This window comes from Salvelinus alpinus, chromosome 15 (genome assembly GCF_045679555.1).
Source record: "Salvelinus alpinus chromosome 15, SLU_Salpinus.1, whole genome shotgun sequence".
NCBI classification, from domain to species: Eukaryota; Metazoa; Chordata; class Actinopteri; order Salmoniformes; family Salmonidae; genus Salvelinus; species Salvelinus alpinus.
The window spans coordinates 47,893,515-47,920,217 of record NC_092100.1 but is presented as its reverse complement, the minus strand read 5'-3'; the positions used below and the strand labels follow the sequence as shown (position 1 = coordinate 47,920,217).

General features: G+C 41.3%; 2 protein-coding genes across 8 annotated transcripts in view; one reads left to right on the top strand and one right to left on the bottom strand.

Moving 5' to 3' along the window:
- tspan9a (tetraspanin 9a) overlaps positions 1-26,078 on the top strand; it is a 290,456-nt gene extending 264,378 nt beyond the window's left edge. For all 6 annotated transcript variants that reach the window (XM_071343860.1, XM_071343859.1, XM_071343857.1 and 3 more), the window contains 4 exons: positions 6,887-6,988; positions 7,392-7,523; positions 17,388-17,471; positions 19,769-26,078. In XM_071343860.1, coding sequence (XP_071199961.1) covers positions 6,887-6,988; positions 7,392-7,523; positions 17,388-17,471; positions 19,769-19,840 — 390 coding nt within the window. In that variant the 3' untranslated portion in view covers positions 19,841-26,078. The remainder of the gene's footprint in view (positions 1-6,886; positions 6,989-7,391; positions 7,524-17,387; positions 17,472-19,768) is intronic.
- On the bottom strand, positions 10,138-13,866 carry LOC139540213 (putative nuclease HARBI1). 2 transcript variants are annotated; one of them, XM_071343855.1, is made up of 11 exons: positions 13,482-13,866; positions 13,122-13,192; positions 12,858-13,034; positions 12,706-12,767; positions 12,537-12,623; positions 12,408-12,449; positions 12,166-12,339; positions 12,051-12,086; positions 11,398-11,952; positions 11,005-11,116; positions 10,138-10,910 (listed from the first exon to the last, which is right to left on the bottom strand). In XM_071343855.1, exons 1-8 carry the CDS (start codon positions 13,637-13,639, stop codon positions 12,051-12,053), a joined length of 807 nt encoding a protein of 268 aa, XP_071199956.1. In that variant the 5' UTR covers positions 13,640-13,866; the 3' UTR covers positions 10,138-10,910; positions 11,005-11,116; positions 11,398-11,952. The 2 variants fall into 2 exon arrangements, with proteins under 2 accessions (XP_071199956.1, XP_071199955.1); XM_071343854.1 differs by lacking the exons at positions 12,051-12,086; positions 12,166-12,339; positions 12,408-12,449; ... (3 more) ...; positions 13,122-13,192; positions 13,482-13,866 and adding an exon at positions 11,213-11,328.
- Positions 26,079-26,703: the final 625 nt, after the last annotated feature.

Here is a 26,703-nt window from a genome sequence, read left to right as displayed (position 1 = left end):
AGAAAGCCATTGTGTTCCATCACAGAGGAGAAGCATGGTGTTCCATGACAAAGGGGTCAGAGTAGCCAGACATCCCCCCCAGGTCTGTAAGTCATTAGTAGGCAGGGGGTGTTAGTGTTCCTCGCTCTCACACTGGCTGTCTGCAGTGTGACACGTCACAGACATCTAGCAGGGGGCCAGACATCACAGGCCCAGGGCCCCATTCTGACAGCAGTAGTGGCGTGTATTCATGGTTGCCAAGGGAAGCCAGGCTTCCTCAAAAAATGTACCATAAAAAAAACATAAAATAATTTATCTTTCGTCTCTCTGTGTTTTCAGAATTTTCCTTCAATTTTGCAAGAGGCTGAATGTATCTCACCAGAGAAAGCATCCGAGCGAGGGAAACAGCACCCCTCTGCCTCTGTATTTGCTGGCCATCTATCTGATGCGGTCTGGTCAAAAAGAGTATTACATTGTTGCCGCCCGTAGCATTGAATGCAAGGAAAGCCAAGAAGCATTTGGCCTCCCTTGATTAAAAAAAGCATACAATAATACCCAATCAGCGTTGAGATAAACTGAGTGAGCTCAACTGGTCCTGGCGCACCAAAAACAAGTGTCAGCGGGATGCCGTTTGGATTTGGCTTCACTCTTATCAAGAGAAATACGTCATTGACAGACAAAAATGTAATTGTTGCATCTCGTTGTTGAATTGTTGTTGTTTTCCAGTGGCTAGCCAGCTTTAATGGTCCATTCCCTAAATTAGCCATTTATTTATTTTATCTTTATTTAACTAGGCAGGTCAGTTTAGAACAAATTCTTATTTTACAAAGTGCATCTCCGAATGGCACAACGTATTATTCAAACAGGTCTGGGCAGGGTTGTTCTTTACGCATGGATGACGTTGTCTTTATATTGTAATCTTGTACTGTAAATATCCTTTAATAGGCTTTATCCCTAAACAGTACCGAAGGGAAAAGAGTGAAATGCTGGGAGAATGACCGTGGTTTAGTTTCCTCCAAATCATTGATCAGTGAGTGAAAAGTTGCTAACGGAACCTTGATGTTAACCTATAGCAAGACGCATGGTCAAATTATGAAAATGCATGAATAAGAGTGGCAATCGATAAAAACTGCAAAGGAGCACGCATGTAAAGCACATGGCTTTATAAATGAATAAAGTGTCAATGTCAATGTAAGCTAAAGAGTCCTTCGTATTGAAGCCTACATTATATTGTGCCCCTGTTTGGACCTCTTCTGCACTTTATTGATAGCTGGAAAATGCTCAAAGATTCAGAGAATAGAATAGAATAAAATTGAGGATTGTATTATAATACCAATGAATAATTTTCAAATCTGATATTTGCAACTGGGATAGACTATTCACCACCCGCCCACCGTACATTCTGGCTAGATCTAAAGGTACAGGTGAACAATCAGTCAACTACACACTATACCTGGCCATGCACTGAGCTCTTCTACTGCAGCTCCATCATAGTCCATCCCTACATGCATCCCCAATACATAGCTCAGTTTAGATTCTGCTATTAAAATCCTTGGCCTTTCTGTAGCCTACAATGTTTTCAAATATTAGATTTTGCGCTGGCATTGGACATGGGAACTGTAGAACACTTTCTCTCATTCGGGATGATATCTCTTCAGAAATACATGTATTTCTATATGTCCATTTTATTCAGAGCTGGACATGGTATTGGATGGTGGCGTCTGATCCATCGGTTTCTAATGAAGACCATGATCTAATTCAACTGGCCGGTGTCAGGGCGATACAACCGTGACGTTTACCGTATGCTTTCCTTATCCGGAGGATATCCGTACAAGATGCGTCTTCGTCTACCTCCGGAGGGGGTCAGGAAGATCTAATCCCAATCAGATCACAATGTGTCTTTTGATTGTCTACACCTGTCGACAAATGTGGGTACAATCAGAATGTGGACGGGATCAGGACAACGGCTGGCGCCTCTCTCCCATCCTATTCTGCTGATGCAGGTGGATCTGCAGCTCAAAGGAAGCCAGCAGCGTGCTCCATAATGAGAGAGATTTTACACTCTGTCAATATATCTCCTTGAGATATTCTGTTGATGCATTTTGACAGGTTCTGAGGAAAGTTAATGAGTGATGAGTGACAGTTTTCTCTAAGAACGGCATAGTTTGGCTATCAGAGAACAATTTTACCGTCAGCATAGACTTACTTGATTCGAGCATGTTATGAGAACTATCTCACACAAAATAAGTGTTTGTATCCATTTCTGCTGCAAAGGGAGAAAAATAGGTCAAAGCAGTGAGAGATCAAGCCTTTCGTTTGTTTCATAGTCATTTCTATGCCTCTTGTTAGCGGTGGTAAAAACTAGATCATTATGTTGCATTTCAAGACATATCGAAGACTCTCACACGTACAATGGAGGGAGGGTGGAAAGAAAGAAAATGGGCTTTTGGGCTCAGAAGATGACTGGTCCCCTGTTCTCTCCTGTGATTGTGTAGCTGTGGGGAGGAGTAATGAGGAGCGAGAGAGACTCGTGGAGGAGAGGAGAGATGGAGATGGGGCTGAGAGAGGTAGAGATAGATTATGGTGCTTTTCATCTCATTTCCCTGCACAATGACAGATATGACGATGCCTTCACGCTGATGAGGAACAATACAGATACACTGCTCTACTTTGGGAGAAAAAAATGATGATTTGAAATGATGCAAATTTTATTTCAAAAGTTTGGGAGAATTTAAGTGGGTTATGAATAATGAATAATTACTTCGCCTTTTTTTGTGAAATTATAATTATTCTGAAAAAGTGAATTCCTCTTTTATGATTAACTCAGCAAATAGTTTATTTATGCCCGTTATGGTAGAGAAATTCTGTGTTTTTTTCCCACACCGATAACGAATCACCTCTCGAGAAAAACGAGTTCAAAAGTTTTGCTGTGTTTCGCTCACTGTGACACTGAATATAAGGGGGCTTCTTATGGTCTTGCAAAAGGGGAATCTGATATTTGAATGTCCTCAGCAAGACCCGAGTGTCATTATAAGTGTTATTCTCCAGCTGCTCAATTCCTGTCGAGCCAGAAGTGTATTTTGATGCCTGAACCATAATAATTATCCCCTCTTGCTATACAGCAAGCCCCTCTATAATAACAATGTTCAACTTCTCCCCAGTCAGTCTGTTAGTGTTTCATCTAAGAGTGTAGATTAGAGAGGAGAGGCACACTAGTCTGTTAGTGTTTCGTGTAAGAGTGTAGATTAGAGAGGACAGGCACACTGCATCGCCTTCCCAATGGGCACAAACTGGTCAAATCAACGTTGTTTCAACGTAATTTGTCTACATATTGTGACGTGGAATCTAGGTGGAAAATACATTGAATTTGCAAAAAGGAATCAACGTAAACTGTTATTTTATGGGTGAAATTTCAACAGCTTTCATTGTCTGCTTATATGCCCCCATTATTTATCCTACGGTTCTGACTTGGTGTACAGGTAGAATGCTGTAAGAACGACCCATGTTCTGAATTCTGTCGCTATACATTTCAAAAGTGCTGAACAAATAGTTATATTGACTTTTTCCATCCTAGCTCGCTCATTAATGTCTTAATCGAAATTATGGATTGCCTCTTATCCGCTTGTCGTCCCCTTATGCCATAGTTTGTACATCTCAATTGTCAGTAGAAACCACATTTGTTTAAGAAAGTCAGCCATATCCACTATGTTTTTTTAAAAGACAGTAAATGAGACTGAATTAACTGTTTCGCTGTCAGACAAGGCTCCACTGATAGCCAAGTGTAGCAGTGGTAAGGTGTTGGGACTGCTGTTAGGACTCTGCTGTTGGGACAGCTTTATGTAGGCCCTAAGAGTTTGTGGGCACTGTTTGTCACCGTTATAGTGCAATTAAGGTATTTGTTGAGTATTGTGTTGTGTAGTGGCTTTGCTGGCATTCATCCTGGCAATTTTTGTGTTTGTTTGCCCCACCAAGATTTAAATGATAAAATCGCCACTGCCAATGTGCTATCTTGAGAATGATTATTGAGAGATCTCACTGTTGCTATCGAAGTCATTCCAAAGGGTAGGTATAACAGAGCAAATGAAATGTAACCATGTTTTATAAGTCATATACTGTATCATCAATGATACTATTTAGGCGTATATCGCATTTGCGATATCGAAGTCATCAACAGCTTTTGCGAAGTCATCAACAGCTATTGTTTCAATTCAACCCAGGATTCAACTAAAAACAGACAATACATGTCCTAGGGTTTCAACCTTTGGTTAATTTATCATTTAATCTTCAGGTTAATAATTCAAATGTTGGATTCACGTCACCATCTGAACCAAAAATCTAAGTTAAAGAATAGGATTAAATCGAATTAAAAGAATAGGATTTAGTCCTATTCTTTAACTTTGATTCTGAGATGGAGACGTGAATCCAACATATCAGTTATTCATTTGTAGACAAACTGGATATTGAATTGTGTTTGGTTGTCAACGCAACTAAATATCACCAGATGCCCTTTAAATAAAGTTTGATTTGATTTAGTCATATTCTTTAACTTAGATTTTTGGTTGAGACGTGAATCCAGCATATCAATTATTAATTTGTAGACAAACTGGAATTAAAGTCAGACTAAGTCAGTGGAACAAAATATACATCTCCTTCAAATGTTGATATTTGGTTGCATTGACAACAAAACACATCTATATCACTTTTGAAATGCAGTAAATAGCCTATTAACTTGTCGACAAGTTAACAAATGATATGTTTGATTCACATCTCTAACTAAACCAAAAAAACACGTTTTGTGATTTTGGCAATGAGGGCCGTTATCTACCTACTTCCCCAGAGTCAGATGAACTCGTGGATACCATTTTTATCTCTGTGTCCAGTATGAAGGAAGTTGGAGGTAGTTTCGCGAGCCAATACTAACTAGCGTTAGCAGATACTCATAGACTTCCAGTCATTGTGCTAATGCTAGTTATCAATTGCACTAGCGCTAGTTAGCAAACTACATGCAGAGACATAAAAATGATATCCGCAAGTTCCTCTGACTCTGGGGAAGTCGATAAAGGGCCTAATTACCAAAATCCCTAAGTAGTCATTTAAAGAATAGGATTAAGCCAGTGGCTCAGATGAAACTATCCAAGCATTAGATACATTTGCCTTAAAGTGTCAGTGCAATCAAAAACGTGATTCTTTTCCTGTATTTGTTTTGTATTTTTGTATCAAAAATGACTGAAAAATCAACAGGAATTAATCGAAAAATTTGTTTTAATTGAGTAAATATATTCCCACAAATAAAATGTATGTCTCAATGTAGTCAAGCTATGAAATTATTGTTATTTTCAGATATAATATATTTTTGGGCTTAGTTGTTGTCAATTTGCAGTTTATAAAATATTATAATTATTTTCCGGCCCCCCAACCATCCTCTCAGACAAAAATTGGCCTGTTGCTGAATCTAGTTGCCTACCCATACTCTCTAGAGTCTAGACCATCCTATCTGCCAATTAGGGCTGTGTATGTAAATAAATGTATCAACATGCCCACATGATCAGACTGAGCATTTCAATGGCAAAAGGAGGCTCAGGGAAATAAATGATATAATATCATATTTTGAGTTATTTTCATGAAATAAACTCACACTGATATATTAGACAGTGATTATTTAATATTTAACAATTTAAAAAAACAGATTTTAAAAGTTGAAATTTGGTTGAGTCAACCAAACACAATTCGATATGACTTTTGTAAGACAGTAAATAGCCTAAAGTAAAGGTTATCTTACAAACTAATGTAACAGTATTTATTCAACCTTAAAATGAGTAACACATCCATAGCCACATTTTGAGGTTAATGTAATTATAAATGTTTTCTAATGTAGGCCTAATCATAGAAAGCGTGCACGTTCAAGATAGCATTCAAAGGTTGCAGGTCTGTGGAGATCTTTTGCTATAATAATCTGGGCAGAATCTCAAACAGCATCGATCACTTGCAATATGTATTTTCAATGTAATATCAACAGCAATGTACATGTCATTTGGTTGTGATGAGGCACAGTGAGAAAACACATGAAGTATAAATACAAAATATCTGTTTGTTGTGCTTTTAAATGGTTGAAAGTGCAGGAATAACACATTTAGATGACAACATTGAAATTGTTTTCCATTGGAATTTGGTTGTCCTTTTAGATGGTTGAAAGCATAGTGATAGATAACACATTAGGAATTCAAAAAACTTCTGTTTTTTTGTTATTGTGGGGGAATAAAAGTTCAAGTCTCATTGATCAACGTCTCAACCAAATATTACCCACATTTCCATGTTGAAATGACGCGGTGTGCCCAGCGGGTTGTAACTTCCACTGACAGCGTTGGCACGGTTATTGTACCATTCATGTCAGTGGGGGGACATCTTGAACTTCTACAGACATGGTGCTTATACTTTAAGATTTCAATATGAAACAAATTGCCTGTTTTATCTCCTGTAAGACCAGCACGCACTCCTCTTACAGACACAGTATCATTCCTCCATATAATGACTCCCATCTCTGCACACCGCATTCAATCTTCTATGGTAGTTTCCCAGCCCTCTAGGCATACACGGCTGCTCTGGAACAGCCAAGCATAGATTGTATGCAATAATCTCATTAACACGTGTGATGAAATATTTATATCCATTAGAAATGACATGAGCACTGATCGTATTGTTAAGATCCAGTCGAGAGGAAAACGCAATAGCTATGCCAAAAGGCATATTTAAATGTAAGCTCAGTGGAGGGAATCGAGCGACGTCAAAGTCAAACCTTCAGATTTAACAAATGATATGCGGCATAATCCAATGTGTCTGACAGATTTCTAGGTCACCTGAAGCCATCTATCTAACCAAGGTTTGTGTGTGTTGTGTTATCTGTCATCAGGTCAGCGAGAATGCCAAGCAGGACCTGAAGGATGGCTTGTCTCTGTACAACACAGACAACAATGTAGGCCTCAGGAACGCATGGAACATCATCCAAGCAGAGGTATGTAGTATGTGACATTCTAGGATCATGACCATTCATGAACAATCCACTTTCACATGTAAAACAGCAAAATAACTTTAATGTGGACTCAAGTTCACCTCAGGATAGTGCATAAATGCATTTATAGCGAAGCCTTCACCTGAAACCATTTTTGCTGTAATTACCATGGATGGTTGAATTAACAGAACAGCCGGTATGGAACATCCATACTGTTTCTTGGAATATGCTATTGGCTACCTAAAATACAGCATCTTAAGGGACAGCATCTTACAGGGAGCGTACATACGTAATTACAATAGACTAACTTACTGCCGTATTTATCAGAATTGTTTTAAGGACTCTTTGGACGCACAGACAGGTAGCACTAACTTCTGCTGTCCTCCTCCGTGTGTGTGTCTTGCAGTGGAAGTGCTGTGGGGTGGTAGGGTACACAGATTGGCACGAGGCCCTCAAGGAGAAGGTGGTGCCCGACCGCTGCTGCCAGGAGCACTACCAGGAGTGCGGACGCAACTCCACCAACATGTTCTGGACACGGGTGAGTGGGCGCACTGGACACCAGGCGGGCACAGGGCAGTCACTGTCATGAGATGTGAATCCTCTGGAATAAATTGGAGGCCTATAGGTCATATATTAAACAATCAAATGTTATCAATGTCACAAGCATGGGAAACCAAAGAGCATTTTAACACCAGAAAAGCCAGGCCCTTTGACCCAATGACCCTTTGACCCAACAATGTAATAAATACATTTCATATATGGTATCGGAAATATTATATATTTTCAGTGTTTATGAAGGTCTTGAGTAACCTCAGAATATGAAGACATTTTTTTTTTAACACAATTGTCACGTTCTGACCATAGTTCTTGTGTGTTTTACTTGTTTTAGTGTTGGTCAGGACGTGAGCTGGGTGGGCATTCTATGTTGTGTGTCTAGTTTGTCTGTTTCTATGTTTGGCCTAATATGGTTCTCAATCAGAGGCAGGTGTTTTGTGTTGTCTCTGATTGGGAATCATATTTAGGTGGCTTGTTTTGTGTTGGGATTTTGTGGGTGGTTGTTTCCTGTCTTTGTGTTCGTTTCACCAGAGAGGACTGTTTCGGTTTGCCACGTTTGTTATTTTTGTATTGTGTAAGTGTTCACGTTTATCGTCTTAATTAAATATGTTGAGCACGAACTACGCTGCGTCTTGGTCCGATCCCTGCTACACCTCCTCTTCAGACGAAGAGGAGGAAGGCTGCCGTTACAACAATAGCATTTTCAATAGTTTACTTACTATGGCACATGCTCATGTTTGGAATGCATGGAACAGTGGTTATTCTTGGAAAACGTTTTATTTGGAAATAGAGCCTATCTCTTTAATTTTGAGAGTTATTTGGCAATGATAAGGGTTTTGGTACCCTCATAATCTGCTCTTTCTGATAATATATAGAAATCAAAACATCTTACATGCATGTAACTATGTAGGAGGATTTGAAAAAGTTATTTTTTTGCGCAAAAAATCCTCTTAAATCTGCTTATAACACATTCCGTTTGTGACAATATATGTGAGTTAAATAGACTTATATAGGAAAAGTCAAGGACGGAGGGTGGCATGACGTAAAAATTGACTCACTCGGCTCTTCTAGTGCCAATCGAAGAGTGCACAGATTCCTTCTGCTCAGAAAAAAGGTGTATCTAAAATAAGTATATATTTCAAATGACTATACAATAGTTACTTTGCAAGTGTGTTGAGATAAGGATTGTATTGTTCTGAACATCATTTAGAGTTTAAGTAGTCTAACATTGCTTACTTTGAATTTTGGTCACCGTGTGAACTTTTGCTTTCATTTTGCCTAAAACAGCAGTTTGATTTTACAGCACAAAACTTCAGGGTCTACATGTTCCCTCCATATCTGTACTGCAGTGTGCCTAAAGATGGTTTTGAGTTCCATGTAAATCTTTGCAATAGAAAGCCCCTTTTCAAATGTTAAGAACAAACTGTTTGTGTTTTTAACTAATAGAAACATCACCATGTGAAGATACTTGTAAATGTGCGTGTATGTATGTGTGTACAGTATACTATATATTATAGGTATTTTTGTTTTTTTTGTTTTGTTTTATTAGTTGTATTAATAGTTCTAACAGTCGTTTTTATTAGTTCTAGGTCTATTAGTAGTTGTACAACAACGTATTATTATTATTATTATTTAAGTGTTATTATTATTAGATACTAGTTGGCAATACATTTGCAGAATGACCACTTGTCTCTCAAATACATCGTTACAGTTCGCTAGCTAGCAAATTTTTTCCATATTAGCATTGACATGAAATCAGTCAAAACACCTCAAAAGAAGATATGGTATCAATAACATGGGGGAAACAAGCTGAAACAAGCCACCTACGATTCCCCACATGGCAGTTTCTTGTGATTCTTGCTAGCAATCTGGGGCCTGTTGCACAAAACTAGGATAAGGGATTAAGCCAGGATATCTTGGTGATCCTGGCTCAATTGATCCGTAATCCGGTTGCACTAAAGATGGATAGGGGGCAGGAGGATATGTTATGGTATAAATTACCATGGAGATTTATTCTGTGGAGCTAGCCTGCTCCAGACCAGGCTAAATTCCAGGATCTATTTAATCTCATCCCTAATGTCAGTCAGCAGTCACCACAAATGGAAACCAATAGTTATTTCACTGCTCACTATACATTGTTATCACATATAACTAGACCCACTGTTATTATGTAAACGTTTGTGATCATTAATTTCAATGATTTTGGATAAAAAATGATTTTTAGATGATGTTGCTATCATTAGATAATTTACAGTTTCCCATAGACTATAAGGCTATATATAAAATGATAGAATATTAGGGCCACAGAGGGGAAAAAAACACAAGTCATAATATTGTAACCAGTTGTTTTAAAGGAGGACAGTTGTTAAAATGACAGATGTGGGGCATTTCGTGAAATTGTACTTCAGTATGGTTTCATAAACAAAGACATGCTGATGTGCCAGAATATTAAGTATCACATTGTCATAAGTATCAAAACTGTAAAAACAATATGTAGCTTTTCTGCAGAAAGAACCAGCCTCATAAATTTATGACTTTATCCTTTTTCTTCAGTGTGGCCCTAGTACTCTGTCATATAAACAAATACACATTCCATATGAATATAAAAACACAATGTGTAACATTATGTTCCTTTATTGAATAAGGACAAAACAAAGCAGGTAAACCATCAGCTCCTTTCGAAACTGAAGTCACAGTGACTCTACAAGATGGAAAGCACAGAATCCAAGCATATTATACAAAATGATACATACACATTCAAAGGTCTGTATATAACACACCCTGCATGTCTGCACACTAAAATAAATGCAGGACAAATCCATACACATCAACTGAACAGACAAATGAATGGATGCAGTAGCCTCCCTGCAGCCTTGTATTACACACAGTATACCGCACAAACATCATAAGAGGCCAAATTCGTCAAAAAACGAACCCAAAAAAACCCAAATTCCTCTGCCACCGCAGGACATATTTAACCAAAATTGAAAGCACACATACTAACTAAAATAATTCAACACATATTGGTCCCTCAGCAGCCGACCACTGTCGTCATCAGGGAAGATTGCCGGATTGTCCCAGTCCATGGCTGGTGGCACTCTGGGGGCCCTCTCCTTCCTCAGGCAGGCCACATTGTGGAGGACAGCACAAGCCACAGTAATATCACATGCCCTAACAGGGCTGACCCTTAATTTGTGAAGGCAGTGAAAGCGTGCCTTCAGGAGGCCAAAGGTCATTTCAACTCTGGCCCTGGTCCTGGCATGGGCATGGTTGTAGGCCTGCTGTGCTTCCTGGGGGTCTGTGAAAGGTGTCAGGAGAAAAGGCTGGCAGCCATACCCCCTGTCTCCCAGCAACACACCAGAGAATTCACCTGTCAACACAAAATCTCATCATTACTACCTCATAAACACAGTGATATTCTTGACACAGCCATGATGGTTATAAATAGGGGTTGTGTGGCTTACCTTGTGATAGGCACTGATAGATTTCAGAGGCCCGAAAGATTCTGGAGTCATGGACTGAGCCAGGCCATTTTGCCACAACATTGCTGATCACACAGTCAGCATTGCAGACCATCTGAAATCATAAGATGAGGAATATTACACCAATCAATGCACATCACTGGCAATGCAGAGTGTTCGTCAATGGACAATATCAAAAAGTTATGTTCACCTGAACATTAATGCTGTGAAAGGATTTCCTATTCACAAAATCGGCCTCATGGGCACCTGAGGGGGCTTTTATCCTTATGTGTGTGCAGTCCACTGCACCAATGACATTGGGGAAACCTGTCACACAAAGTAATGAGTATCCTACTATGTGTTAACAGTTGTCCTGTAATTTGTAGATCCTCTTACCTGCAATCCTATAGAACTCCTCTTTGATGTCACAGAGTCTTCTGTGGCCAGGGAAGGAGATGAAGACATCTGCTAATGCTTTGATAGCCAGACACACACTCCTTATTGTGCGGCAAATTGTGGCCTTGTTCAGCTGTTCTGCATCCCCCACTGAGTACAGGAAGGCTCCACTAGCAAAAAAGCGCAAGGCCACACAAACCATTTGCTCCACACTCAGTGCATGGCTCCGTGCAGTGCGGTGCTTAATCCTGGGACCCAGTAGTCTGCATAGATACCTGATGCCATCTGCAGAAAACCTGTATCTTTCATATAGATGGTCATCAGGGAAGGCCAGTGGGTCCAACCGGTCCCTGAAGACCCTTTCTCGCCTGAAGGCTCTCCTCAGCACAAGTGCTTCTTCATCCACCACATCTCGCACGAATGGGCATGCCATTGTCAGAGCAGAAAGGAACACACAATTTTGGGCCTTCATATAGGCTAGTGGCCACACCTGGTGCTGGGGGGGTGGGCAAAAGAGGGCGATGCCTTATAACGATGACTTGGTTGTACTGATTGCTGGGAAAATTAAAAAAACCTTAGAAAGATGCCACCGTCCTGTGTGCTCACAATAAGAGCTCATATGTCATGGCTCACTTGACTTTACGAGAATATACCTAATTTTTATTTTGAGCTGTGTCATCTTCTTGGAGCTGGGGGAGGAAAGAAAAATAATGATTAATACATTTGTGTTACAGTTAGCATACAGTGTACATTGAAGGCATATCTCACCTCCCTCTCAAGTTTTTTTATTTCAAGGTCCAGTTTCCTAATTGTCCTCTTTTTTATTTCGGACTCCAGTGCAAGATTTTCCATCTTTTTCTTCTTGTACTGAATGTCTATGTCTGCCAGTTCTATTTGGCGCCGGAGGTGGTTGCCATACAACTTTCTGATAGCTTGTGAGCTCTGTGAACACAATACAATTAGCGCAGCTGGAATTTGGCAGGATGTGGTGTCCTTTTATTAATACGCACTATGTTGCCAGGCTGGTTTTCCCACTGTATAGCATCTGGGTCCTGTAAAAGAAATTAGATTTTTTGATTTTGATGAGGACTCCTCACCATTGTAGAGTAAATAGTACTTTCACAGTCTTAACATGATACCTCATGCCTTCTGGAATCCAGAGAGATGGTCTCCTCCTCATCATCGTCTCCATCATGTGCTGTTGCTGCTGCACTGGGGCCTTCACCCTATCACATTTAATCGGATTCATATTGAAGCTAGTAGACAAGACATGCCAGGCCTACAGTATGCCTTTGATGGAGTACTCACTGGATCAGCATCGTCTGGTGCTTGTGCTGGTGGCTCTAACAGGAACACAGTGCTGCCAGACACTGCAAGGCAATAGGTAAACCAAAGTCAGACAGTCCAAATTGATTCAATATGAATGTGGTTGTATCCCATGTAGAGATGGAAGGACATACCTTGAATGAAGCGGGTGGCATCTTGGGAGGAACCTATGCTCGTCTCTTTCCCCCCAGGGATCCCCTCTAAGACGGGCCTGCCTTTATTTAGCTCCAAGGCCATGTCCTCTGCTGGGGTAAGGTCAGCCTTTGGTGACCCACCACCCGTGCCTTGTCTGTGGGTATTCTTTTTCACTGCTAAAACAGTACAGACAATGTGTGAGCAGGCACCTTCTGGGTACAATATATGCTTGTGCTTTGTTAAATATTAGTCAGGGACCATACCATTCTGCAGAATGTTCTTGTATTTGATTTTGACCTGCTGCCATGTCCGTTTTGGCCCGTTCATGTTTAATCTACACACACACACACACACACACACATTTAATGGAGTCACACTGCAAAAAATTACTTGGTATTTTTGTCTTGTTTTCAGTAAAAATATCAAAAAATGTATCATAGCTTTATACAGTGTGATGGAGTTACTTTACACAATTTCACTCATATCTGCAGTGCATTTCAATTAAAAATTTAACCGTTTCATAATTACAGTACAACTGCATTTTTGGAGATGTGAATTAAATATTTGAATTGTAATTGTGATGTTTCAGCGGAGCGGTGAGTGTGTAATTGTGCACTACTTACGCATTCAGGCGGTCTGCAATACTTTGCCACGCTTTTTCTCTTTGCTTTATCACTGTGGCGGTGTTGCCTTTCTTCTTAATTATATCTTTTACCTCCTCGTATGCCTCCATGAGGATTTGTGCTTCCGACGGGGAAAAGTACGCGGCTCTAGTTGCCATGGTAAATCAGTTAATCTGTGATCTGTGGCGGGGTCTATTTGAGTGAGCCGTGAGCGCGCACCTATCCAGGATTGGTTTCACCTGGCTTAATGAATCCGTGTCTGCTCATCCTGGCTTGGTCTTTGTGCAACCAATTAAGCCTGGACGCACATGTTTTGGCTTCATTGAGCTCAGCTGAGTCATTTATCCCGGATGTCTTAATTCTACTTTTGTGCAACAGGCCCCTGGTCTTCCAGAATCACAACAACACGCTGACTTCTGCCCCATGGAAGCACGTGATATTGTCAGCCAACCCATCTATTGTAACAGCTGAAACTGTCACTAACTTCCCCGCCACATGGTTGTCACTAGTTAACACAGCCACAATGTCATAATTATAATAATACATCCTAATAATAACACATTTCATTTGAATAGAGCATTTCATTACAGAGTTGTCTCAAAGCTCTACGGAGGGAAGCAAAATAAAAATGAAAAAGACAATCTGTAGAAGTGGGTTTTAATGCCCATTTTAAAAGTTCAGAGTGATGGAGCAGCTCTCAGATGGCCAGGGAGAGCATTACATAGGCGAGGGGCAAGGAAGCAGAAGGCTCGGTCCCCCATAGTTCAGAGATGTGTTTTAGGAATTGGAGCAGAGAGTGCGAAGTGGCTCGCTGATTGAGGTGGGGCTCAATCCATTCAAGGCTTTAAATACAAGCACAAGAACTTTGACGTCGATCCTGTAGTTGACCAGTAGCCAGTGGCATTGGGCCAGGATCGGGGTGATGTTGTTTGACTTCTTGGTCCTGGTCAGGACCCTGGCAGCACTGTTCTGGATTAGTTGTAGCCTCTGTAGTGATTTGGCTGGGAGGCCCGTCTAACAGCGCATTGCTGTAGTCAATCAGAGAGAATAGGAAGGCGTGAATGAGTTTCTCTGCATTTGGCTGGGAGAGTGATGGTATGAACCGGGCAATATTTTTAAGATGGAAAAACAATGTTTTACATATTTGTTTTATGTGGGCATCGAAGGGCAGAGAAGAATCAAACTTGACTCCTAGGTTGGAGATGACAGAGGACAGACAGGTAGATGGCCTGGCCGTTGATTGTAGGGCAGATGTTTCCAGCACTGGTGACCAGCTGGGGTGTCCAGCAGGTCACAAAGCATAGCTTTACTCAATTATGGCTAAAGCCTGCCCATTTCTACAATTTCTCTATTTGATTTTAATATGATTTTAAACCTAACCTTAACTTTAACCACACTGCTAACCTTATGCCTAACCCTAACCTTAACCACACTGCTAACCTTATGCCTAACCCTAACCTTAACCACACTGCTAACCGTATGCCTAACCCTAACCTTAACCACACTGCTAACCGTATGCCTAACCTTAACCTTACATTTTCCACAGCCAATTTTGTGGCAATCTGACTTTGTGGCTGTGTTATCGAGTGCAAACCCCACCACATGGAGATAGTAGTTTCACGTTTTAATTTCACATGTACAAGTACAGTGAAATGCCTTTCTTACAAGCTCTACCTAACAATGCAATAATCAATAACAATGTAATACTAGAAAAAACATGAGAAATATGAAGAAATATGAAAGACACAGTAAGTAAGTAAGTAAGGGTACTATATACAGGGTCAGTTCCAGTACCATATTTACAATGTGCAGGGATACTGGAGTGAAGGAGGTAGATATGTATAGAGGTAAGGTGACTAGGCAACAGGATATAAGATAAACAGAGTAGCAGCAGCTTGTATGTGAGTGGGTGTGCATATGTGTTGAGCAGAGGTGGTCGGTTCCTTTTAAGATAAGGGAGGACAATCATTTTGTTATGAGTTTGGCCTTATTTCTATTACAGCATATTGGATGACTGTCATTCATATTCCATTCAACCAGTTCAATGTAACATGGATAGGTTTAGGCTACTACATGATACTTTAATTTCCCCCATACCCATCATGAGGTTGCTACAACCTAGCTTATGAATGCAAGTTTACAACGTACGCTAGGTGCACAGGTCGAGAGAAATTTGAGTAACCAAGGTGACAGACATTGACACATTCAATACTGCCTTGCACACTCTTGCCTGCATCTAGCTGATCTAGGGTGTAATCATTAGCCCAACAGTTGCAACGAGAGTTTCTATTGGACAAATTCAGGTATGTTTATCCCCGTTTCGTTCCGTTTGCTTCCGTTTAAGAAACGTATTTCAACAGATCACACGCAAATATAATTCACTTTCATAGCAGCCACATACTGTAGCATGATCCCTTTGATAATTGTATAATTTCATCTCGCATCTATGCGCTCTCCTACTCTCACCCTTCGCTTGTGGACTTCAGTGCACAACACATCAGCTGTCTGTGACCGCTACACACAGCCTACATCGCTGTCTCCATATTATAACGTCATAGTCAAAATAGCTACTAGAACTAACACGTTAGTAAACCCGCTACAATCATGCAGTACAGTGTACAGTCAGCAAGGAGGTTAGCAGTTACACCGGCAGGCCCCGGTGGCAAGAAATAAATACAACCAAAAGCTTACCTTGACTTGGCAGATTTCAAGTGTTGGATAGCCATATCCATAGTCAGGTAGCTAACTAACATAGCATCCCTCTCTGTTTGAGCCGGATGTTTGAGTAGGCTAAACTAGCTATCTGCATTCGCTAGCTAAGTACGGGAAAGTGAAAAAAATATTAAATATACAGTAGCTAACTCTCTCTCTCGCTTCTCCTTCATTTTTTAAGAAATTAATTTGTTCAAAACTGTTCAACTATTGTCTTTCTCTCTCTTTGAGTCAACTACTCACCAAATCTTATGCACTGTGGTGCTAGCTAGCTGTACTTATGCTTTCAGTACTAGATTCATTCTCTGATCCTTTGATTGGGTGGACAACAGGTCAGTTCAAGCTGCAAGAGCTCTGATAGGTTGGAGGACGTCCTCCGGAAGTTCTGATAATTACTATGCAAATCTATGGAAGGGGGTGAGAACCACGAACCTCCTAGGTTTTGTATTGAAGTCAATGTACCCAGAGGAGGACGGAAGCGAACTGTCCTCCGGCTACACCATGGTGCTACCCTACAGAGTGCTGTTAAGGCTACTGTAGATCTTAATTGCAAAACAGTGTGTTTTAATCAATAATTTGCTGACGTGAATATATTTAGTTTAGTTTTATATAGTTTTACATTTAGTAGAGTCTATGGCTTAAACGATTTTCCGGGCCTTCCTTCCACACCGCCTGATACAGATGTCCTGAATGGCAGGGAGCTCGGCCCCAGTGATGTACTGAGCTGTCCGCACCACCCCCTGTAGTGCCACGCGATCGATGGCGGTGCTATTGCCATACCAGGCAGCGATGCAGCCAGTCAATATGCTCTCAATGGTACAGCTGTAGAACGTTTTGAGGATTTGAGTGCCCATGCCAAACTTTTTCAAGTAGTAGTGACCTGTGAATGAACCTGTGATTGATAACATCTTACAGTATGCATGAACCAGAGATGATAGCTACAGAAGGGCCACTTCAGTGATTTTACTGTGTCTCTTTCTCTCCCCAACAACCTTGTGCGTCCGAAATATTAAATGTCTTTCCATATTCAAAATTGAACGATCCAAAGTGCTTTTCAATTGCTGTTTTTGACAGACCGTTATTTATCTCCATCGAGTGACTTTTACTGTTCTTCCATATTTCCTCCATCACCCCCTAGTCTATCTTTCTTCTAGTGTCCGCTCACAGTTCTATTGTTGTCCCTCTGTCCCCTAGGGCTGCTATGAGAAGGTGGAGGAGTGGCTCGATGACAATAAGCATCTCATGGGAACCATTGGCATGTGCATCTTGGTAGTGCAGGTAAGCAGCAAGCTCTCTCCATGAAGTGTGTGTGTGTGTTTGTGTGTGTGTGTGTGTGTGTGTGTGTGTGTGTGTGTGTGTGTGTGTGTGTGTGTGTGTGTGTGTGTGTGTGTGTGTGTGTGTGTGTGTGTGTGTGTGTGTGTGTGTGTGTGTGTGTGTGTGTGTGTAACTCCACAGCCACACACTCCCTCTCCCTGTGAGAGACAGGCCAGTAATAAAGTCCATGCTCAGTGGGCGTAATAGCACCTACACATTCTGCCATACTGAAATATCGAAGATGGTGTCTGGTGCTCCCTGGTCCTGTCTGAGGAAATCAAAGCACCTTGGCTCTGTGCCCAACGCTGGAGCTGGAGCCAGACACCAGGAAGTGATATAAGACCTGATAAAGAGATCTCAGCCTGCTGCATCCCTATGTTCCTCCTGTCTGTCCTTTCTGTCTGACTCCTCTGTCTACCATAAAGTACCTGTCTGACTATCTTTTCTCGTGGTATGTCTCTCTGACTACGCAAAAGCACCTGTCTTCCCAACCTGTCTGTCTCCTTGTCTACCCTTCCTGTCTTGCCTACCTGTCTAACTCCAGCTGCCTCTCTGCTCTTCCCTACCTACTCTGTGTCAGAGGCAGGAGAGCCCAAGCTCTTTAACGTATAGAAGTAGAGTTGTCACCATGATTTTAGACTGTACCACAGGGCTGGTCTGCACTCTCTCTACACACACACATTATCAAATCCCAAACACACCTGTTGCATAGGGTGTTTATGAGAGAGGGATAGAAGGAGAGCAGGAGAGAAGTAGAGAAAGAGAGAATGAGAGAGATATAATGAGGATATATAGAAGGCTGAGCCTGCAGCAGCAGAAGGACAATATACTGTACATAATTTACTTTTCCTTTGACCTTTGGCCTGACCCCACCACCTAACATTCCCCAGCCCATTACTGAGAGAGTAGTAGAAATGAGAATCATTAAAAGGCAGTCTGCAGAGAGATGGCCTGTGTGGTCCAGCGGTTAGTGTTGGCACACGTGTATGCCAGTTCCCGGCGTGGGTTTGAATCCGGCCCACTGCCCTTTGACTCAAACTCCTATCTTTTCTGTATTCACACTATTGTCCTATCTGTTCAATAACAAAATATGGAACCTAGAACCATAGATAGACTTTGCTCTGTAGAGTAAGCTGGAGCAAGCTGGGGAGAGTCCGCATGAGTTAATCAAAAGCCTCTGCCCTACAGTTGCATCCCTAATGCAGACATACTGAACAGGGTGTGTGTCTATGTGTGACAGGGTAGGGGTTGGAGTTTGATCTGTGATGTGTGCTTGGCATTGCTCAAGAGCCTGGTATAATAACTGTTAGCTTTTTTCACCACACTGTGTTAGATATTAGGTGAGACTGGCAGGAGTTTAAGAAGGTATCCCTAAGCATATGGACCCAAGTTTGTCTGGAACGAAAGGGAAAGTCAGCAGCAGCTTCCCAGAGGCTAATGCTAATCACAGTAGCAAAATACTTCCTACGGTAGCTAGCTAGCTAACTTCCGGCTACAGTAAGTGTGGTCTGCATGTGTAACTGACCTGGGTTCAAATACTACTTGAAATAATTTATAATAATTTAGCTGGGCTTGATTGAGCTTTCCTGGCACAATGGAACCAATAGAATAGTCAAAAAACCGCAAACCCCGCCCATATGGCACTCTGGGCAGGCTAACGCTGTTTTTGAAAGATTTCAAATAGTATTTGAACCCAGTTATGTTCTGTAATAAAGAGTTTTACTCACTCCAGTCCTGACTGCTTCAGATAATGGCTTTAGGATCAGCCTCCCGACTTTGATGTGAAAGTAGTCCTACGTATCACAGGCTATTTCTTAATGGAAAACTTCAAAGAATAAACTTTTTTTCCCGGCGCTTCATAATTTACCTCATTGACATAATGTGCTCACTTATCTCACGGCATTTCATCAGTGAGATACAGAGGCATGTTGTTATATTTGATGTTTCAAGACGGCCTGAGAGAGAGAGGAGGTAGCCAATCTCTATCCCTGGTTTGAAAAAAGGAAAATGTGGGTTGTTTTCAAACTCTGCTGGAGGATTTTTCTTCAGTGTCATAAAATCAACACAAGCCAGAAGCACTAACAGTGAATGTATTTCACCTCGTGTAGCAGAGTACATAACACAAGAGTTTGCTCACATCACTCAGAACTGGCTGCACTGTACCATTCACTGTGTCCTCTGACTTTGATACAATAATGATAAAACATTTTTATAGAGACTTCAAAGACAAAATTCATTTTTCCCCCTCTCCTTCTCTGCAGCTCCTGGGAATGGCGTTCTCCATGACACTGTTCCACCAAATCCACAGAACAGGGAAGAAGTATGACGCTTAGCGTGGGACAGACAGCACACAGGGAAAGGAGCCCCATGTACTGCCTGATGGGATAGACTCTGGATGACCCCCCCCCCATACCTCCTGTATCACAAAGCCTCCCACTCCCCACTCTTCCCAGAAACCCTGTACAGACTGCAGCTGTGTCACCCTTGTCCTCTTCTCTGTCCACTCCACCATTCATTTGCCAAAGATAAATGGGACTGGAAGATGTCTTATGTCGTCTCTCTCCTGTTCAGAAGTAAATATACATGTTTTGGGCGCTTGGACTAATAGTTTTGCGGGAAGCTTTACTAATGCTCACATCCCCCCTGCAAGGCGAAGAAAGCGGTGAAAAGAAAAATGAGATTGTAGTCTCCAGGTTTTCATGGATTTTGTCGTGTTGATGGTTCATGTTAACTTCCTCTTTCCCTTGTAAATGATGAAAGGCTCCGACATGGTATGCTAGTTTTCTACTCCCCGGAACACTTTTTTCATTGAAAATTTCTTCTTTTTTTTGTCATTGAAAATGTCATTTTTATTCCCAATACAGTATGATTTTTTTCTTCTAAATGTGTCCTTTATGCTCCTATGAAATGGAGTGTTTGATATGCTAAGTCAAGACTCTCAAACCCGGTTCCTGGAGAGCTACCATCCTGTAGGTAGTCACTCCAACCCTGTTCCTGGAGAGCTACTATCCTGTAGGTTGTCACTCCAACCCTGTTCCTGGAGAGCTACCATCCTGTAGGTTGTCACTCCAACCCGGATCCTGGAGAGCTACCATCCTGTAGGTTGTCACTCCAACCCGGTTCCTGGAGAGCTACCATCCTGTAGGTTGTCACTCCAACCATCATCTAGTGCACCTGATTCTAATAATTAGCTGGTTTATAAATTGAATCAGCTTAGTTACAACTGGGGTTGGAACAAAAACCTACAGGAGGGTAACTCTCCAGAAACAGGGTTGGAGAGCCCTGTGCTAAGTGTTATCTGTTGTCAGAGGTGTGGAATGGATGAGATGCACAGGAGGCTGCTGAGGGGAGGACGGCTCATAATAATGGATGGAATGGCGGGAATGGTATCAAACGAATGGAAACTATGTGTTTGATGTTTTCGATGCCATGCTATTTAATCCGTTACAGACATTACGGCCACCTGTGATGAGATGTGATGAGTTGCTGTGGATCAGGGATGGGCAACTCCAGTCCTAGGGGGGCGAACTGGTGTTACACTTTTCTCCTAGCCCTATAGCTAACACACCTGATTAGACTAATTGCATTCATCTAAACTGAAGACTATGGGCGCGTTCCTCTGCCCAGGCGTTGCTGACGCATGCCAGATCTTACAATGCCTGGATAGATATTTTATGTATCAGCTAACCACATCATATGGTAAAGCAATCTGTCAGTCGATGACACAGTCAATGACGTGGCACGCAACCATTGGCACGTAATGTCTGAGCAGGTAGCACAGGACCCATGATCAGTTGATTATTGGAGTCTGGTGTTAGCAGTGGCTGGGGAAAACGTGTGTCACCAACCAGGCCTCCGAGGACTGGAGTTGCCCATCCTTGCTGTGGATGGTCAGGGGTTGGGATGGGTCGTAGGTCAAGGTTATAATGCCATGAGCCCTAAGTGGTTGGTGCCCTGGATTCGGAGAGGTTTTTCCTGTGATGGAAAGACTTACTTATTACACTTCAGAGGAATCAAGTTAAGAGTGCAGGGCTATCCAACCCTGTTCCTGGAGAGCTACCATCCAGTAGGTTTTCGCTCCAACCCCAGTTGTAACTGACCTGATTCAGTTTATCAACCAGCTAATTATTAGAATCATCTGCACTAGATTAAGGTTGGAGCGAAAATCTACAGGATGGTAGCTCTCCAGGAATGCCTGAACTCTTTAGTTTTTATTCCCTCTCTTTCTCCATCTCATCCTTTCGCTCTCTCTCTTACTTTTTACATGTCAGAACGGCAGGGGGGCGAGACAAGCTCTTCACAGTACACATTTTCACTGACATTCCTGCTAGACTAAGTGATGATGTGTCTACACCTGTAGTCTGGATGCTGCTGCTGTAGTTTTCAAAGCGCCTCCCTTGCGTCAGTCAGTCACAGAGTGGGTGGAAGGGAGGGAGGGAGTCTGATCAAAAGGCGAGGCTGTGGTTCGGGTAAGGCAACGCGCCCTGTAGGACAAGTCGTTTTACTAGCGCTACAACGGTGGCCTATGTGCGGTTCAACAGCAGGAGTCCTGTTTAGTACAAGAACAAGGGTAGGTTTCAGGGTACGTAGATAACTACACTCTAAACTGCTTTGGAGGGCTTTACCAACAGGGTCATGTTCATTAGGCACTAAATGGAACAAAATGGACTGAAACAGTTTAGGACTACCTGGACTTACAATAAGAAACGGTCATTTTTGTAGCATAAACATTTTCCTTTGCATGCCCTAATGAACATGGCCCCGTTTTCCTTTAACATGTCAACATGCAGAAGTAGAGGGAACTTAAAGAAGCATTCACTTGCAACCTTCTGCTTGTAGTAATCAATTAATTGACTTATCCTTAACATGAAGGAGGGGAGGTTGGCTGAACTGACTGGATGTTTACTGTACTTTGGGGAATTTGGTTAGAAGTTAGATAATCGGGACCAGAAGTGTCTCAGTTCTAAAATCTCATCCTACAATTGCAGGAGGGTTAGAGGCTAGGATGCTGCTTGGGATAAGAGGTGTAAGAACTCTGACATTGCTGCTACATGCGGATGTCGTGTGAAGGATAGAGGAGGCGGTAGGCGGTAAAGGACATTTTGCCAAACGCAGCTAACTCGGAGACACTGCGGCCTAGCCTTCACACTCTGTCTGCATTAAGGATCATCTTCAGGACCATCTAAGGTCATTCATTAAATCTTAATTTGAACATATTGGGATGTACAATACTCTACATAGTGGTAGATTGCAGCAGATGTGGGTTTTGTGCATGGCTGTGTCACAGGCTCAGATAGTTGTTGTCGAACTTTCTGTCTCTGATTCACTGGATGCCCCATCGTAATCCATGTTTTACAACCACAGGAAAAACATGACAGCTGCTGATGTAAAGCACTGGCATGAGCGCTTCACATCCTCTGCCTGGATGCATCCACAAACATTCGGCACAATTTATCGCTCCAGCAAATGCTGCGAGGTACATGCCAGGGTTGACATTTGTAGAGATGTGACAGTTGTCGTCGGTCACGTAAGAACAGGTTTGTACCCTGTGTACCGACATCCTTGTACCCTCTGCCACTTTGCTTGCTCCCAGAAGTAATACTGCATCTGATAATCATAGAATCATAGACTAAAGAGCCCATTCATGTCAACTGATAAGATCTGTGATCATTATTGTATTGTGAAAGTCTGACATTGTGTGAAGTGATTTGGGTTGGAAGGGTTACACGTTGAATGAAATGCAGAATAGCCACTTCAGCATGAAGATAGAAATACACGATCAAATCCCGAAGACAAAACCGGCTTCACACAGTCCATATGTCAGACTTCGTTCAAGAATCATTTCAAAATCCCAAACAGCTTTTCCCGTCGTCATTCACGTAACGTGTAACTGTCACTGCCATCTCTGAAATGTCGGTGTTCTACCATTGACATTTTTCTGTTCTTCGGAAAGGAATTCATTCAAGTCTTTGCTTCCCGCATTCTCCCACCGTCAAGTGGTTTTTCAGTGTTTTATCAAACAAATGTTGTTTGTTCATGTTCATAGAGGAGAAGAAGTCTATCACTTTAACACAAGTGTTTTATGATGTTTTCTTGTTGTACATTAGCTGTTTTTGTCTCTTGTTTTTATACGATCTGCTCTTTTACTGTGTTCTACTTGGCTTTGTTGTGTCTGAAGCTCACTGTCAGTCATCCGGAGAGCATTAGTAGTATATCCTTGGGATTATAGACAGATAGTTAGACGGGGGAATTGAAGACAAACAGGAACGGAACGTTATTCCTTTTTAAGGTGCAACTTAACCACCTTCCTGTCTTAACTTCGCCGCAGGCATTTATTCCAGTCCTGTTTTGAGGGAGGAACATGCCATCTGAGTAGGAGGATCAATACATACTGCATGTTTGCTGTTTTGTTTTCTCTATATGCGAAGAGCTGGATCCAATCTGCATCGTAAAAGTATTGCAGAAAATCCGAGTTATAGGTCGATTTGAATTTAAAGTCAATATTCCCGCATTCACATATGTCGGCTCAATCTGAAATGACCTTAAAAATGTCATTCATTTTGTGTACATTAGGATGTGCTATTCTATTATCTGCGGTATGTCTTTAACCATGCCTGTACCGTTCTTGTAAATGCCTGCCCAACTCTGCCCTATGGAGTGTGTTAAATCTCAGATGACACTGACTGAGCAACATAATTCCTCTTACTGCATTACCCTTATTCTAGTCCTGGGAGTAAATATTGTAATTTCACAACTGATCAACTGTTCTTGTTGCACCTCTGCAATAGGAAGGACCCCATTAACCTAATGCCCATTGGCATCTTCTGATATTGACAGAAGATGATATTAACACACACGCTCTCTCTGACTGTTTATTTTTGGAAGTCATTTTCTTAGCTGTACGGGCGTTAACTAATTTCCTACCCATGAATTAATGTTGTTCATCTTTTATTTGTTTGATAGATTGTTTGCATTTGTACTTTTTAATTCAGGAGCATTGTAAACGAAATGTAAATGTGTTTTTTGGGGGTTAGTACTGTATTGTTAGTTTAATTTACAGTATTGCAGCTTGTAGTGCGAAATAGGATACATTTCATTGGTGGATTTGGAATGAGCATTAAGTATTTTTTCCCCTCTCTTCACATGGAAACACTGCCACAGACTGGAGATGGAAAGGGAAGAATGGTTATTGGGGGTTTTGTCTGCTATGGAAGCAGCTCATTTATACCACCTTTGACATATTTTTATAATCTCATCACTAATCCCTCACAACTAAAGCTGACTATCTGAGCTGTTCTGAAATGTAAGCTCTTGAATGGTGTGTTTGATGTAGTGTCATGGCAAACCGCAGTATTATCTGCTATCTGTCAGCCTTGTCCTGTGGATTTTTTTTTTGCTACATGTAAAAGAACTCTGAATATCTATATTAGGTGGTGCACTACATTTCATTCTTTAAATCCTAATATTTTTTAAATAAAGGAAAGTGTGTCACAAAATCCCACTATACCCTGTACGCTCATTTGCCTTTCATGTTTGAAGACTGACGTTATTGTGTTCCTTTTTTCTTGGCACCGTTAAGTATAGTTTTTAAAGTAGGGTTAGATTCGGAATAATTTATACTATTTTGGTATATTGAACGGAGTGAATCAGTGAGCTGTCAGAAGTTAGGCTACATCAAGGGAAACCGTAAAATATGTTCTCATTTAAAGATAATGAAACCTAAGGTGCAGCTACTGCAGACAGTGTGATGAACTAATCACAATAGAAACTCAAATGACAGTTGTCAGGTTTTAAGTTTTATTAGTGGTATGTACAGGATGCACATGGTATACATTGTCCAGTGAAATGCTTACTTGCAGGTTCCTTCTCAACAATGCAACAATAATAAATAATAAAAGATAAGAATATGAACATAAAATAAATTACAGTAGAATAGAATAAACATTTTAGCATAAGTATAATACAGGAAGGCACAATTTATAGTCCAATATTTACATGTGTATTGGTGAAGGGGGGATGGGGGGGAGTGTATAAATTGAGCAGTATAATAAGAGTTTGAGCCATATATAGATATATCTCTATATACTGTATCTCACTATATCTATGGCTCTGATTTTCTTCGAGTTGGTTTCTACAGATGTGTCCTATAAAATTGGCAATATTTTTACTGTTTGATGTGAGCACAAGAGTATTTTTCTACTGAGCTTTACCCCCTGAGTTAGGCGTAGATTCAATCCAGAGCATTGAAGATCCACACTACAGCGCGGTTCAAATTTAAAGGCAATGCTCCCACGTCACAGTAAACGCAGTATGTCGGCTCAATAGAAAATAACCTTAAAATGTAAATCTCGGAAGAGCACGGATCATTAGCGCTACAGATTGAATCTAGGCCTTAGCCTATCTGTTCTCCTTCTCTCCTTCCTGTTTGGTAGTGGGTAGTTTACTGTGCCATTCCATTCTGGCTTTCTTTAATTTCACTGATCCTTCTATGCAAAAAAAATACCTATTTTAGCCTTTGTACAGACCATTTTGTATTAGTAATATGTACTGAAATAAAGTGATTAGTGGTGATTGGGGATATTCTGTTTGATTTTCCAATATACATTATTTGATTTCTTCAAAATATATATATATATATTTTTAAACATACATACACAGTACCAGTCAGAAGTTTGGACACACTTACTCAGCTTTGCATTCTCTCAACCAGCTTCATGAGTTTTCCAACAGTCTCAAAGGAGTTCCCACATATGCTGAGCACTTGTTGAATGCTTTTCCTTCACTCTGCGGTCCAACTCATCCCAAACCATCTCAATTGGGTTGAGGTCGGGTAATTGTGGAGGCCAGGTCATCTGATGCAGCACTCCATCACTCTCCTTCTTGGTCAAATAGTCCTTACACAGCCTGGAGGTTTGTTTTGGGTTATTTTCCTGTTGAAAAACAAATGATCGTCCCACTAAGCTCAAACCAGATGGGATGGCGTATCACTGCAGAATGCTCTGTTAGCCATGCTGGTTAAGTGTGCCTTGAATTCTAAATAAATCACAGACAGTTGTCACCAGCAAAGAACCTTCACACCATCACACCTCCTCCATGCTTCACGGTGGGAACTACACATTTGGAGATCATCCGTTCACCCACTCTGCGTCTCACAAAGACAAGGCGGTTTGAACCAAAAATCTCAGATTTGGACTCA